At 42.1% G+C, this 12281-nt stretch overlaps 2 protein-coding genes across 3 annotated transcripts; one reads left to right on the top strand and one right to left on the bottom strand.

Annotated features, from left to right (window-relative positions):
* Positions 1-8162, bottom strand: LOC115372787 (delta-1-pyrroline-5-carboxylate synthase-like). Of its 2 annotated transcripts, none has more exons than XM_030070916.1 (18): positions 8008-8162; positions 7377-7485; positions 7082-7233; positions 6724-6873; positions 6490-6594; positions 6107-6265; positions 5546-5636; positions 5081-5205; positions 4850-4994; positions 4547-4620; positions 4110-4209; positions 2908-3128; positions 2571-2708; positions 2267-2462; positions 1841-1962; positions 1215-1401; positions 1023-1118; positions 1-875 (listed from the first exon to the last, which is right to left on the bottom strand). In XM_030070916.1, the coding sequence occupies exons 2-18, from the start codon at positions 7465-7467 to the stop codon at positions 694-696; spliced, it is 2334 nt and encodes a 777-aa protein (XP_029926776.1). In that variant the 5' UTR covers positions 7468-7485; positions 8008-8162; the 3' UTR covers positions 1-693. The 2 variants fall into 2 exon arrangements, with proteins under 2 accessions (XP_029926776.1, XP_029926777.1); XM_030070917.1 differs by having other exon boundaries at positions 6113-6265.
* A 1017-nt stretch (positions 8163-9179) lies between these two features.
* On the top strand, positions 9180-11905 carry LOC115372961 (E3 ubiquitin-protein ligase TRIM39). Its single transcript, XM_030071129.1, has 4 exons — positions 9180-9779; positions 10124-10357; positions 10919-11024; positions 11304-11905. Exons 1-4 carry the CDS (start codon positions 9180-9182, stop codon positions 11903-11905), a joined length of 1542 nt encoding a protein of 513 aa, XP_029926989.1.
* The last annotated feature ends 376 nt before the right edge of the window (positions 11906-12281 follow it).

Raw genomic sequence — 12281 nt, 5'->3', positions numbered from 1 at the left:
GAATAAATGATTCAGTTTATTCAGACAATTACGTGACAATACAATAGAGAAACCATGAGTGAGGAACTGTACAAGCATATTTGAATCATCTGTGCAAAAAGGGAGGACAGCTAAATAAACCTGAAGCAACAGTCTGCACAAAGATTTACATTACAAAAAGACCAAAGGGGACTTTGTAAGTAGAAAAATAACAAAATATAAAATCGCAGCCTGGCCAGTGATTTATTTTTCTGTCAATATAAAAATCACATGATGGAGGGAGGAGACTATAATTAACCGTGTGTACTTTGTGGTTCAACTTATCACATCAAAGTAGATTACTGACTCTTGCAAATACACCATGCTATAATGGCATAATGATGTAAGGACAGTTTTTCCTTTTCCATAATATATTCCATTAGATAACACCTCATATCATCACTGTCCAAGACACTGATAGACATCTGAAAAATATCCAAGGGATATGAAATTTTGAACAGTTGTAGTTTCACACGTGTGCACAGGTCCAGTAAAGCAGAAACTTAGTTTTCCAGTAAATGCAGTGGCTGTTCTGAATGCGAGTTTCCTGCAGCAACATCAAGTAGATGCACACTGGTGACAGAGCTGCAGATCAAACCTGAAGCGCAACTGACAGAAACAAACCTTTGGATTATCTCACGGTTGACAATTTGCATGACGACTCTGGTTGAGGACCTAGCTGAGGTTCCTCTGGGGGACAGGGAGGTTTTCATGGAGGTATTTCATACTGCCTTGCTCAGAGAAGTCAGCCACGGTGTGCCCCTCCCCTCGCAGTACCCACTTGGTAGTCAGGAGCCCCTCCAAACCCACCGGGCCTCTAGCGTGGATCCGTGCTGTGCTGATACCAACCTCAGCTCCTGCAAAATAAATACACAAAAATGAGCTCTCCCACCTAGCTTTAAACAAATTAGCGCCCTATCTTCAGGTTAAATCCAACTACAACAGATTTATTTTCACATTCTCCTGTTACAGCATAAAGAAATGCAACCCGTTTCCATGCATACCTAAGCCAAAGCGGTAGCCGTCGGCAAAGCGAGAGCTGGCGTTCCAAAACACACAGGCGCTGTCCAGCTGCTGCAGGAACTGTTCAGCTGTCTCCTCTGTGGAATACAAGACACAGGACTTGGTCAAAATATTCCTCAGACAAAACAATGACATGAAATTGTTGTTGACTTTGTGAAGGACCATTTCCTAACCATTTTCTGTAACGATGACATCAGTGTGCGAGCTGCCATATTTGTGAATGTGGTCCACGGCATCCTGCATGCTGTCCACCACCTCGATGCAGCACTCCAGGTCCCCATACTCCGTCCTGAGAGACTTGACTTCATTTGGACTGAAGGTCAAATACGACGCAAACCTGGGGCCAGCATGGATTTTCACCTGTCGAAAAAAAAAAAACATGGTGTGATAATTTTGAACACTGAATTATAGTCTATTAATTATATGGATTAGCTCTTTTTCACATACCCACATGATTTTAAAATTACACTAAAAAGCATATATGCCTGTAATTCAAGAAGTCTTTTTATTTCACTGGGATTTTAGCCTTACTTGCGCTTCTGCTCCACTTTTTTGTTGTTGTTTATTTCATTTTTTTTAACAGCGCATGAAGGTGTTGTGTATTGCCGCACTATTTTTTGTGAAATAAATTTGAGTGGTTCAAAAATTTCACATACTAAGAGAATTAAATGTCGTGAATCTTGTCATAATGACAACAAAATCATGGATGTTTCCAAAAAAAACTACATTGGGTACCTATAAATTTGTGTGTAACGCTTGTGACTGTGAAATGGTGATGGAGTGTCTGCAAGTTTCCTACCTCTTCTGTTCTCAGCATGTCTATGATCTGGTCAAAAATTGGAGTTCTCAGTAAATCTCTGTGAATAAGGAGGGTCTCCATTGCATTGCAGGCCGCAGGGTAGTCACATTTGGAATCTTTGACTTGAGTAAAAAATGAAATGACATGAACCATTAATGAGCAGGAATACAAGGAAAACAGATTTATATCCAGCGCACTCCTTCAAAGAAAGCTTCCTGGGCAAAAATAAGTTGTATGTTTATGTTATCTTTATGTAATAAAGTGTTCCCCGTATATTCAATAAACAGTTGCTGAGTCACTACAAGATGGAAATTTCCAGAACTCTTACAGGAATACATGAAATTATCAAAGGAAGTTCAATTTTAGCCAAATGTCCCCAAAAAATAGAAATGTGTCCATGTAGAAAACATGTAGGAAACAACATACCAATGTCGACAGCTTTGTCTATGCTGGCCTCACTGTCTATGTAGACGTGACAGACGCCCTCACTGTGGCCCAACACAGGAATACCCTTAGCTGCCCTCTGGATGTCCCGAACCAACTGGGATGAGCCCCTTGGGATGATGAGGTCAATGAGCTTGTCTAGTCTGCACAGATCCTCAACTTCTTCCCGTGTGCTTACCTACAGAAAATGTTAAGCATATCAGAAAAATGTGGAATAAATATTGTAATCTATGAGAAATACTAATGTAACCAACACATTTAACTAATGCAGTGTTTTCAGTCTCACCAGCTGAATGGCATCCTTCACCCCATGCATGGAGAGGGCTTCCTGGGTGAGCTGGTGTAGAATTTTATTGGTGTTGGCAGCTTCTTTACCTCCCTTCAGTAGCAAAGCATTTCCACTGGCAATAGCCAGAGCTGACACCTGCAGTCCAAAAGAGAAAGACCAAAACATTTTCTCCCACAAATACACTAAAAATAGTCAATACATGAAGAAAAAAACAAACATCTTCAGCTTGGGATGCAACTTTCTGTAAATCACAGAGACAACTTTTTAAACAAAAAGTTGTCTCTAGCAGCTGATGGAGATCAAGGCCACAGGTTGGCCATCAGGACAGACTGACCTGTGGGAGACAGTCAGGGCGGGACTCAAAGATGACCAGCAGGACACCGATGGGGACAGTGATCTGTTCCAGCTCCAGGTTGTTGGCTACCCTTGTCCTCCTCAGCACTTGGCCCACACTGTCCCTGGAGGACACAGCAATCTGACGCAGGCCGATGGCCAGGCTGTTCAGTTTGGATGTGGACAGACTCAGGCGGTTGAGCAATGGCTGAGAGAGGCGACCTGTGAAGAATAAAAATATTACTGATAATGTGATATTTTATTGAGTCCTGCAGGGATATTCTCTTTTTAGTAGCCGCCTGAAGAGTGGTTTATACTTTGTAAGACAAATGACATTCAACATTGTACAACATCTGATAGCCTTGGGCATTTATATTTAATATACCAGTGTGTTGGTCAGTGTCCTGTGGCAATGGTAACACAGAGGCATGCAATGTCTGATGTGGGATTTGTCTGGTGCAACAGCTATACCGGCATAGTGGGCAGGGCACTAGCTATCTTAGTTAGAGCCTCATGTGTGACATCTGCAGATGTGGGCATGAGGATACTAACATGGATGCAACAACAGACAGTTTGCTTCTCCATGGCAACACTCCAAGCCCACTCAACCAATCAATGCCACACAACAAATGATGACACATCTGCGTTGTTTCAGATGTGTGACAAGTGTCTTTTGTCTGATGAGACATTCAAAATTATGTCACGATGACATAAAATGAGACGTGTAACATTTGCCTTGCAGGGTATAAATTAGCCTTGGAGAGAGCAGGGTCACCTACTGAGCAGCACTGTGTTGTATGAGGACACTTCAGCAGGGCAGATGCTTGGTAAAACAGGAGCTTGAACCCAGTTGAGGGCAGTCTCCTTGCTAACTATGCCAGGCTGGCCAACAACACATAGGACAGAATTACTACAGCCAGGCGCTACTTACACACATCTAGGTTCTATGCATCTATAAATAGCTTTATACTGACAGCATGGCTGAGGCGGTCTTGAGCCAGCTAATGCTGAAAACCTGATGCTCCAGCCTCCTACGTAAGCCTTTTTCCTGAAGATGGAATTTACAATCCACACTGAAAACAACTGTGATAATGTCATCAAAAGCTCAGGAGAAGCTGCTCTTAAGTGATAAACCCCCAATCCCTGCAGCATGGAAGCTTGAGCTATTGATAAAAGTAGCATGTCTTCTCTGTCCCTCCGTACCTGATGCGGTTGCTAGCTCCATGTCTCTCCTGTTGGCACTGAGAATCTCCTCCCTCTTCTCCGTAAGCAGGTCAGCAAGACGGCAGATGATCTCCCCCCTCTGGAAAAAAAAAAAACACATAATAATATGACTAATGAGGAGCTATATTTAGAGCAATTTACCAAGAGGTGACCATAGAGGTACCTCATGTGGGATATTCTCATTATACATCAGTGTCAATCAACTGAAATTACATTCATCTGCACAATGTGTTCGTAAGCATATTTCTATCAGGATATTTTATTAATTTCTATCTGTAACATAATTATACCACAGTCAAGCATGAAATCCTGCAATTTGGACGCAATGAAAATGAAGCAGAGGCAGATTGATAATGATAACAGTTACTTTTTTTGCTGCATTTCAATGAATTAACAGGATCAAGAAAGGACCTCACCTCCTCAGGCAGCAGGCTGGCCAGCACCCTGCCTCCTTGCCGGGCCATCTCTGCCTGCTGCTCCACGGTGGGACCTGGGATGTCATTAGTACAATTAGTACAAATATTCTATCAAACGTGTGCATTTGAAGAACCTTAATTTCAAAACAAGTGAGAAAAAAAGTAAAAGATGAATTCCCGCACACTGGCCAACTTCCAGAAATGAAGAGTTTAATGCGACGTTTCGGTCAAAGACCTTTTTCAAGCAAAAAAAAAAAAACAAGTGAGAAACCATTTCCTCTCTGAATAATTTCATGAAGTTACCTGCAGGTTTCACCTCAGAGAAGAAGGTGCCAACTTTCTTCCCCTCTACAATATCTGTGATGACATGGCCGGTGACCTTGGGATGTGTGCCATTCGCAATGACAACAGAGGTGCCACCCTGCAGTGCCCACAGGGCTGCTTTCACCTGTTTTAGAAAACATGATTGAGGAAGCTGCATTTCTGTAATCATTCAACACAAGACTTGGATAATGCATTTTCTGCCATGCTGACCTTGGCTTCCATGCCACCAATGCCCACTCTGGACTTAGTGCCATATGTGATGGACTGCTGGTCTCCAGGATAGAAAGTATCAATGAGTTTGGCATCATCTGTTCCTGGGGGACTGTCATACAATCCTGCAGGATGGAGATTTTTTTTGATTAATACATTATTGGCTGACATCTTTTGCTCAGATGACCCGGGTTAAATATGATACTTATCAGAATGCATTTGTATGAAAAGTGCTATATAAATAAAAGTCTGACTGACTGATTGATTGATTGATTGATTGATTGACTGATTGATTGATCTATTGATGAATCAAATAAACACACTGACTTCATATAAAAGCTGAAAAAGAGAATCACAGGATATCAGAAGCAATCAACACAACACAAATGAATTGAATTAATGTCAGTGCTCTTCATTCCTTCGTGTGAGCAAAAAGCAGATCAGATAAAGTGTGAATTTATGTACCTTCAACATCAGACAGGGCAATTAGGAGGTCTACTTTCATCTCAACAGCCAGGCGTGCGGCTAAACTGTCATTATCCTTGATGCTTATGACCTGAAATACGACAGTAAATTTCATTAAATCAACTGGAAAATCACTGCATCTCACATACTCTATGCAGTAAGAGATAATGAAATGAAACCATGCAACAGAGCCCCTGACTCCACTTAACCACAACACCACACAGCCACTGACAACACACAACACCAGCATGGTGTGCAAAAACTCCTTCCAAGAGGAGCCAACAGGCAGGTTTGTGCATAGTGAAATGGCAGGAATGAGCCAATTAGCCCTGAAAGCAAGAACAACATACAGTACTTGTTATGGTGCATGTGAAATGTTAGCAAATATTTAAACCAGAGAAGAAAATTAAAAGCATGTGCCCAAGAGGTGAAATGTTAGTGAGGGTGGAGAAATGAGTGAAGAGCAACATACGTTGTCACTCATGCATGCCGCATGTAAGCCACCATCACATCTCTGGACCACACTCAGCATTCCCACCATGCCCTTCACATAGTACCCACATTTACCCCCTGCAGATCACTGCTGGGAACAGGGGGTGGCACCACAGCATCGTTGGTGTTGATGATAGGAACTATGTTCATCCGCAGAAGTTCATGGAGTGTGCTGTTCAGGTTGCGACGCTTTTGCTCATCATGAAAATCCAGGTTGGTCACCAGAATCTGGAGTATTGGAAAGACATCGAAAAAGTCATGATCAATTCATTTGCTGTTACCACCCTATTCTGCTGGTGCATGCTGAGTCTGACAACAATAGGCTGCAGCTGGTGACATTATTCTAGGTTACACAGGCAAAAATGAGACATGTGGATCAGCACGGATATTCTGCATCTGCACTGCTGCACAATGCGATAACTCAGGCAGATTTTTCTCCGTCCAGTACATACCTGTGCAGTGCAGGTGCTGTACTGGGTGAACATAGCTTCATACAACGCCATCAGACCACTCTGCCCGGCAGCAGCACATGCCCGTGCCTCCAAGACTGGAACTGACTGGAAAACAGACAGAATTCAGCAACATAAACAAAAGGTACAGATGTATAATCCAATGGATAATTACACATTCTTCCAATGCTTCTCAAACATTTACATTGATAAAATAATTCTTCGCTGATTATTTACCATGTCCTTAAGCTGGTTCTGCCCAGAATGCAAGGCTTGCCTGACACTTTGAGACAACAGTATCTCATGTCTTAGTCTCTGCTTCCCAAACGCCACAGCACCACTGGTGACGATCATCATCTCCCTGCCTTGGTTCTGCAGCATAGCCACCTGATGGTCCAATAAAAACACAAAAATATTCAAGTCCTTCTTGCACAGACAAAATCACTCCGAAGACGTTGTACTGCAGTTAAATACAGACTGACAAAGCAGTGCTCAAGTCTTCCTCTCAAACCCGAATATCTTTCCCACACTTACAAATACAATCATCTACAGACTTCCCTGCTGATATGTATCCATAACACCAATGTGGCATTACCTGCTCCACTATTGAGGCAAGTCGTCCCAGAGCCAGACCACACTCATCTCCCCGTGTCACCACAGCACTCCCCAGCTTCACAACAATGCGTTTGGCCTGTTTTAACTCACTGCGGTGTGCAAAGGACTTCCCATGGGGACGGGGAAGAGAGACTGTAAAGAACAATGATAAAAAAAACACCAAATTTTATTACAGATCATCACAACACAACAACGATCATTCTCTTTCATGCAGGTCAGATACATTGAGAACAGGCTGCCAGTTTGGTGTGGCACGGTGTTGGCTGTTTACGTACACTGTGAATACGCTCTGACGAAGCGCGGGCAGACATTTGACTGCCGGGTCTTGGGTGGCAGGCAGGAACACAAGGCCAGCCTTGCAAACATGGCACTGAGATGTGAGGGCTGCAAGTTAAACACACAAAGTTACTCACATGATCAACAACTTTCTGACTCATCTGACATGAGCAGCTTGATAATATGCAAGACTACACATTAATGATTGACCAACGATAGTGGCTAACCTAAAACAGTGCAAGGCGACATGGAAACGACAGAAACATTTTAGATATTTCTGTTTAAGTGCCTTTGTGATCAGCAGTGTGTTAATGAACTTGACTCAGTCCCTCTGGAAGGATGATGGCTACTTTTGGCAGCAACTAACATATGCTGGATAAGAAATCAAGGTTGTTGATGCTAGTAACACTAATAAACTGCAAAAAATCACGAAGATATATCTGGCTTATTAGGCTCACACTTCGCTAAGTTAAAAACGAATAGCTGAATGAAATAGGCAGTTGAACCGGTAGCTAGGGCTAGCTAACAGTAGCTAGCATTAGCTTGTGAGCTACCTCGCCTAAAGAAAGTTTTTTTTCTTTGTTTCTTTTACAAAATGTGTATAATTGTTATGAGGAGACTGTCTCTTACCAAGCAATATGAGATGCAACACTGTCCACCAGTATACTGTGTGTACTGGGTGCACTGCCAAGGACAGACACGTTGTCAGATGAGCTGGGCTGGCGGAGCCCCCTGCCACATACACAGACCTCACGTTGGCTGGGAACCGCAGTGGCTGGATTGAGCTATTCACTAACACCATCTGCGCATGATTTCTGGGCACATACACAGCGGAGAACCGGGCTTGCGCAAATGACGACAACAGTGTGTAAATACGTACGTACGCAAAACTATGGGCGGAAACTTGAACCGCTGCATGTACGACAAAGAGCGAGATGTACTGGAGGGTAAAATACACGTATTGTTTGAATGTGTCATACCTTACTTTACTTTTGATAATGGTAATAATAAACAAAATGGACAGTGTCATAGAAATTCATTGTCATACACAATTAACATAAAAATAGCCCTGGCAAGATAAGAAATTATAACTCTATTCTGAAAATGTGTTGTTTTTTTAATGATCATTTTATTATTTTATTGTTATGGTGACACTGTGAAAAGTCATTTTTTTAAAATACCGTACTCACACAGTCACACTGACTTGAATTCCTTTATATTCCCCCAAATCGATTTCAGTTACCTAATTAATCCTATAGAAGTGATTCAGTTTTAACCGTTAATTATAGTTTAATCGTTCAAGATTTTTTTTTTTTTTTTTTTTTACAATATATTGCAATGCACCACATTAGCAGCTAATCAGATTTTTTTCTATTACCTCAGGTGAAAGGTGAAAATTAAACCCTCAACCCAACCACGGCTGCAGTGTCACTGCATTCACAACCACAACTGACACACATTCTCATAAATGATAACAGTCCATTAAGTGAGAACATTTTTTTCCAGTTTGATGGGAATTTGTCATACAATTGAAAAAAAAAAAACGGTAAATGTGTTTATCTGACTTTTTTTCTCTCTTTTTTTTTTTTTAAAATTGTTGCTGTTTTTTATGCATATCCTCCTATAAGCCTATAGTTTGAAATAGTTCAGAGGAAGAGACACACATCTTTTGGTAATATGACACTCAGGCACATGAGCTGTGTGTGCATGCCAAAAGAGGTCTATGAAACATTCATGAGTAGGAAGGCCAGGGGGCAGGATACGGTGCACACTGAGGCGCCATAACAGGTTCAAACAGAGCCATGGGGACTGCTGAGGATACTTTGAAGTGTCCAGTCTGCCAGGATCTCTTCACAGAGCCGGTGACACTCCCATGTGGACACAATTTTTGTCTCACCTGCATCCGGGTCGTCTGGGATGCAGATGTCTCCGAAGATGGTCCTTTCTTCTGTCCAGAGTGTCAGATTTTCCTTCCTTCCAACCTTACTCTGGAGGTCAACGTCAGCCTTCAGACTAAGGTTAGGGACTTCAGCAGTGACAAGACGGCAGCAACAGAGCTACAGACAACAGCAGCCACAAGCGAGACATCCACTTCCACCCCAACTATCTGCTGTGACCATTGTATACAGGCAGCAACGGTGGCTGTACGGACCTGCCTGACCTGTGATGCCTCGCTGTGCCAGGCCCACGCTCTGCTGCACCAGCAGAGGTCGGCTCTGAAGGAGCACACAGTGGTGGAGGTGATCGGGGACCCCCTGTCTCTGAAGTGCAGGAAGCACCGCGAGGAGTTCAAGTTCTTCTGCATGGAGGAAAGGGTCCCTGTGTGCTGTTTGTGTGTCCTGGCTGGCCTGCACAAGAATCACCAAGCTGCCCAGCTCCATGAAGCCTGCACAGATTTCAAGGTGAAGACTCTGCATACAGATGGCGTGACATGAACAGACACAAGGGATTGATTTTCTCACAGCTGTCACGATCATTTCTGCATTCCTCTGTCAGAGCATTTGTTTTCACTTTTTTTTTTAATCTCTGTCTTTAGAAAATGTTAGAAACAACCATGAACCAACTGCTGAAGAGGAGAAGTGAAGCAGAACATGCCATCAAGGACCTGGAATCGCTGTATACACAAACAACGGTGCAATCTATGTGGAAGATCTCCTGATTAATAATTCATTATTTATGCACAGCGCAATGTCACACATGCATTAAAAAATAACATGCATACATATATTTTGTTTTCATGTTCCAGAGGTTTGCTGCTGATTTCAGAGAGAGAATCTCAGACAAGTACAGCAGAATTCGTGTTGTGCTGGACGGTGATGAGCGTCTTATGATGCAGATCATTGACACAGAGGAGGCGTACATGACAGAGTGGCTGGAGACTCAGAGAGGCATCATGGAGGCCCAGATCAAAGAGATAGACAAACTCAGAGCCTCCAGTAAATCACTCCTCCAGGAAACAAATGATCTCAAATTTCTACAGGTAAGTCAATGATAATGAATATTCTATGTGTTTTAGTCATATAACCAAGTACAAGTGCAAACAAATCCATGCAAATATTTACAAATGTAGATACAAATGTATGTTAATGATATTTCAGTGTACAGTACATGATATTTTTAACTGTTTATTTATTAATTATATTATTACATCTTAGTTTAATATACACTCATACTGTTTTTATCTATTGGAACCATCCGTATATTTCATATCTCATATTGATGGATGTTTATATTTTTTACTGTATATAGTCTTTATTGTATGTATTTCTGCATTTATTTTATTCTATTTAATTGTATTTTATTTTATGTTTCTATTCTATTAATGATGCTGTAACATAAGAATTTCCCAGTTTGGGATCAATAAAGTATATCTATCTATCTATCTATTTTATCTTCAACAGAAAATCACAGCACAGAATCTTGGGTGAGTTTATTCTTGACTTCTGTCTATCCAAAATGCTTCTCCTGGATAAATAAGTCCTGCCGTCTAATGATTTTCAGTTTTTACTGTAGCAAACCTCTGGATTTAGCACCTATCCAGGAGGTAGACAGAGATCAGTGTGACCCTGAGAGGTTGAGAACAGTAGAGAGGCTGGTGGACGACCTTTCTGTGGCCCTGTCTCAACACTTCCCACGGATATGGTCACGTGAGTACGAAATCAAATATTTTACACTCTAATGTCAACCATGACTGCCTGTGTAGTACATATGATATGAAAATGAAAATTGGTTAAAAAGAGGAAAATCAAAGTAATAGTGAGTTCCTAAGACATTTTGGGGCATCAATACTTCCAAGACATCTAAAGACTGAAGACAAACCTTATGACATGTCAAGATGTCTACACAAATGTGTCTTCAGATACAAACTGAGACAAGCCGAGGCATGGTGATGATGTGTGCACTGAATGTTTATGCCTTTTTTGCAGATCTAAGTTCTCCTACTTTGGACTCCAAGACAGCACACCCAAAACTAGAAGTATCCGAGGACAGGAAACAGGTGTACTGGAGCAGGCAGCCGATGGGTGAAGCTCCAGGCCCTCAGCCGTACGACTCCCAGTACAGTGTCCTTGCTCTGGAGTCTTTTACTTCTGAACAGCATTACTGGGAGGTCGTTGTCCATGAGAAACCTTACTGGCTGATTGGGGTGACCACTGGGCCAGTCGGTAGTGAAGATGAACCGACACAAAGTCTCTCCAGCGTGGATGTGAACAAGACCTCCTGGTGCATCTACCATGGAGACGGGCAGTACCTTGCATGCCATGATACCCAGGAGACGCAGCTACCCGTTGGTGGGAAGCGAGTCAGAAAGCTGGGCATTCTAGTAGATCTCCAGAAGGGGGAGCTGTCATTCTACAATGCCGATGCCTTGACTCTGCTTCACTGTTTCTCTGTGCAGGTTACAGAGCCGCTCTACCCTTTGCTTAACCCTTGCATTGATGTGAATGGTCTCAACAGGCAGCCTCTCACCTTGTTTTGCCTTAAAGACCCCTGGGATTGGCCTCTAAACACAAATGGAGGTAAAGAATGAACTTGCTAAGGAGGAAGAGCCCAGTTGTGAACACACTACTCACAAATTATTTTTTTTTCCCCTCTCAAAAAGTGTTTCTTCTTTGTGCCCACATTAAGAAAATTAAATTTGAGACTCCAAGTGCAGTGTAAGGTTATTTTTTGTTTTGTTTGTTTGTTTCCTGTCAAATCTGTGGTGCTGTAACATCATTGGAGCCATTCATGTGCATTTTAAAATGTATCTTGCAGAATTGAGTGGACCAATATTCTGCAGGTAGAAAGAGGCTGGTTGATCAATGCATTACAACACATATAAGTATATTTTTGACGATTTATAGCTTATCTATGCAGGGTTACGACATTTTCCTTAAATCTAATTCAAGGCAATTTTCAAGCTT

This window comes from Myripristis murdjan, chromosome 15 (assembly GCF_902150065.1).
Source record: "Myripristis murdjan chromosome 15, fMyrMur1.1, whole genome shotgun sequence".
NCBI lineage: Eukaryota > Metazoa > Chordata > Actinopteri > Holocentriformes > Holocentridae > Myripristis > Myripristis murdjan.
Note: the sequence above shows the minus strand (reverse complement) of the source record. Positions and strands in the feature narration are given on the sequence as shown.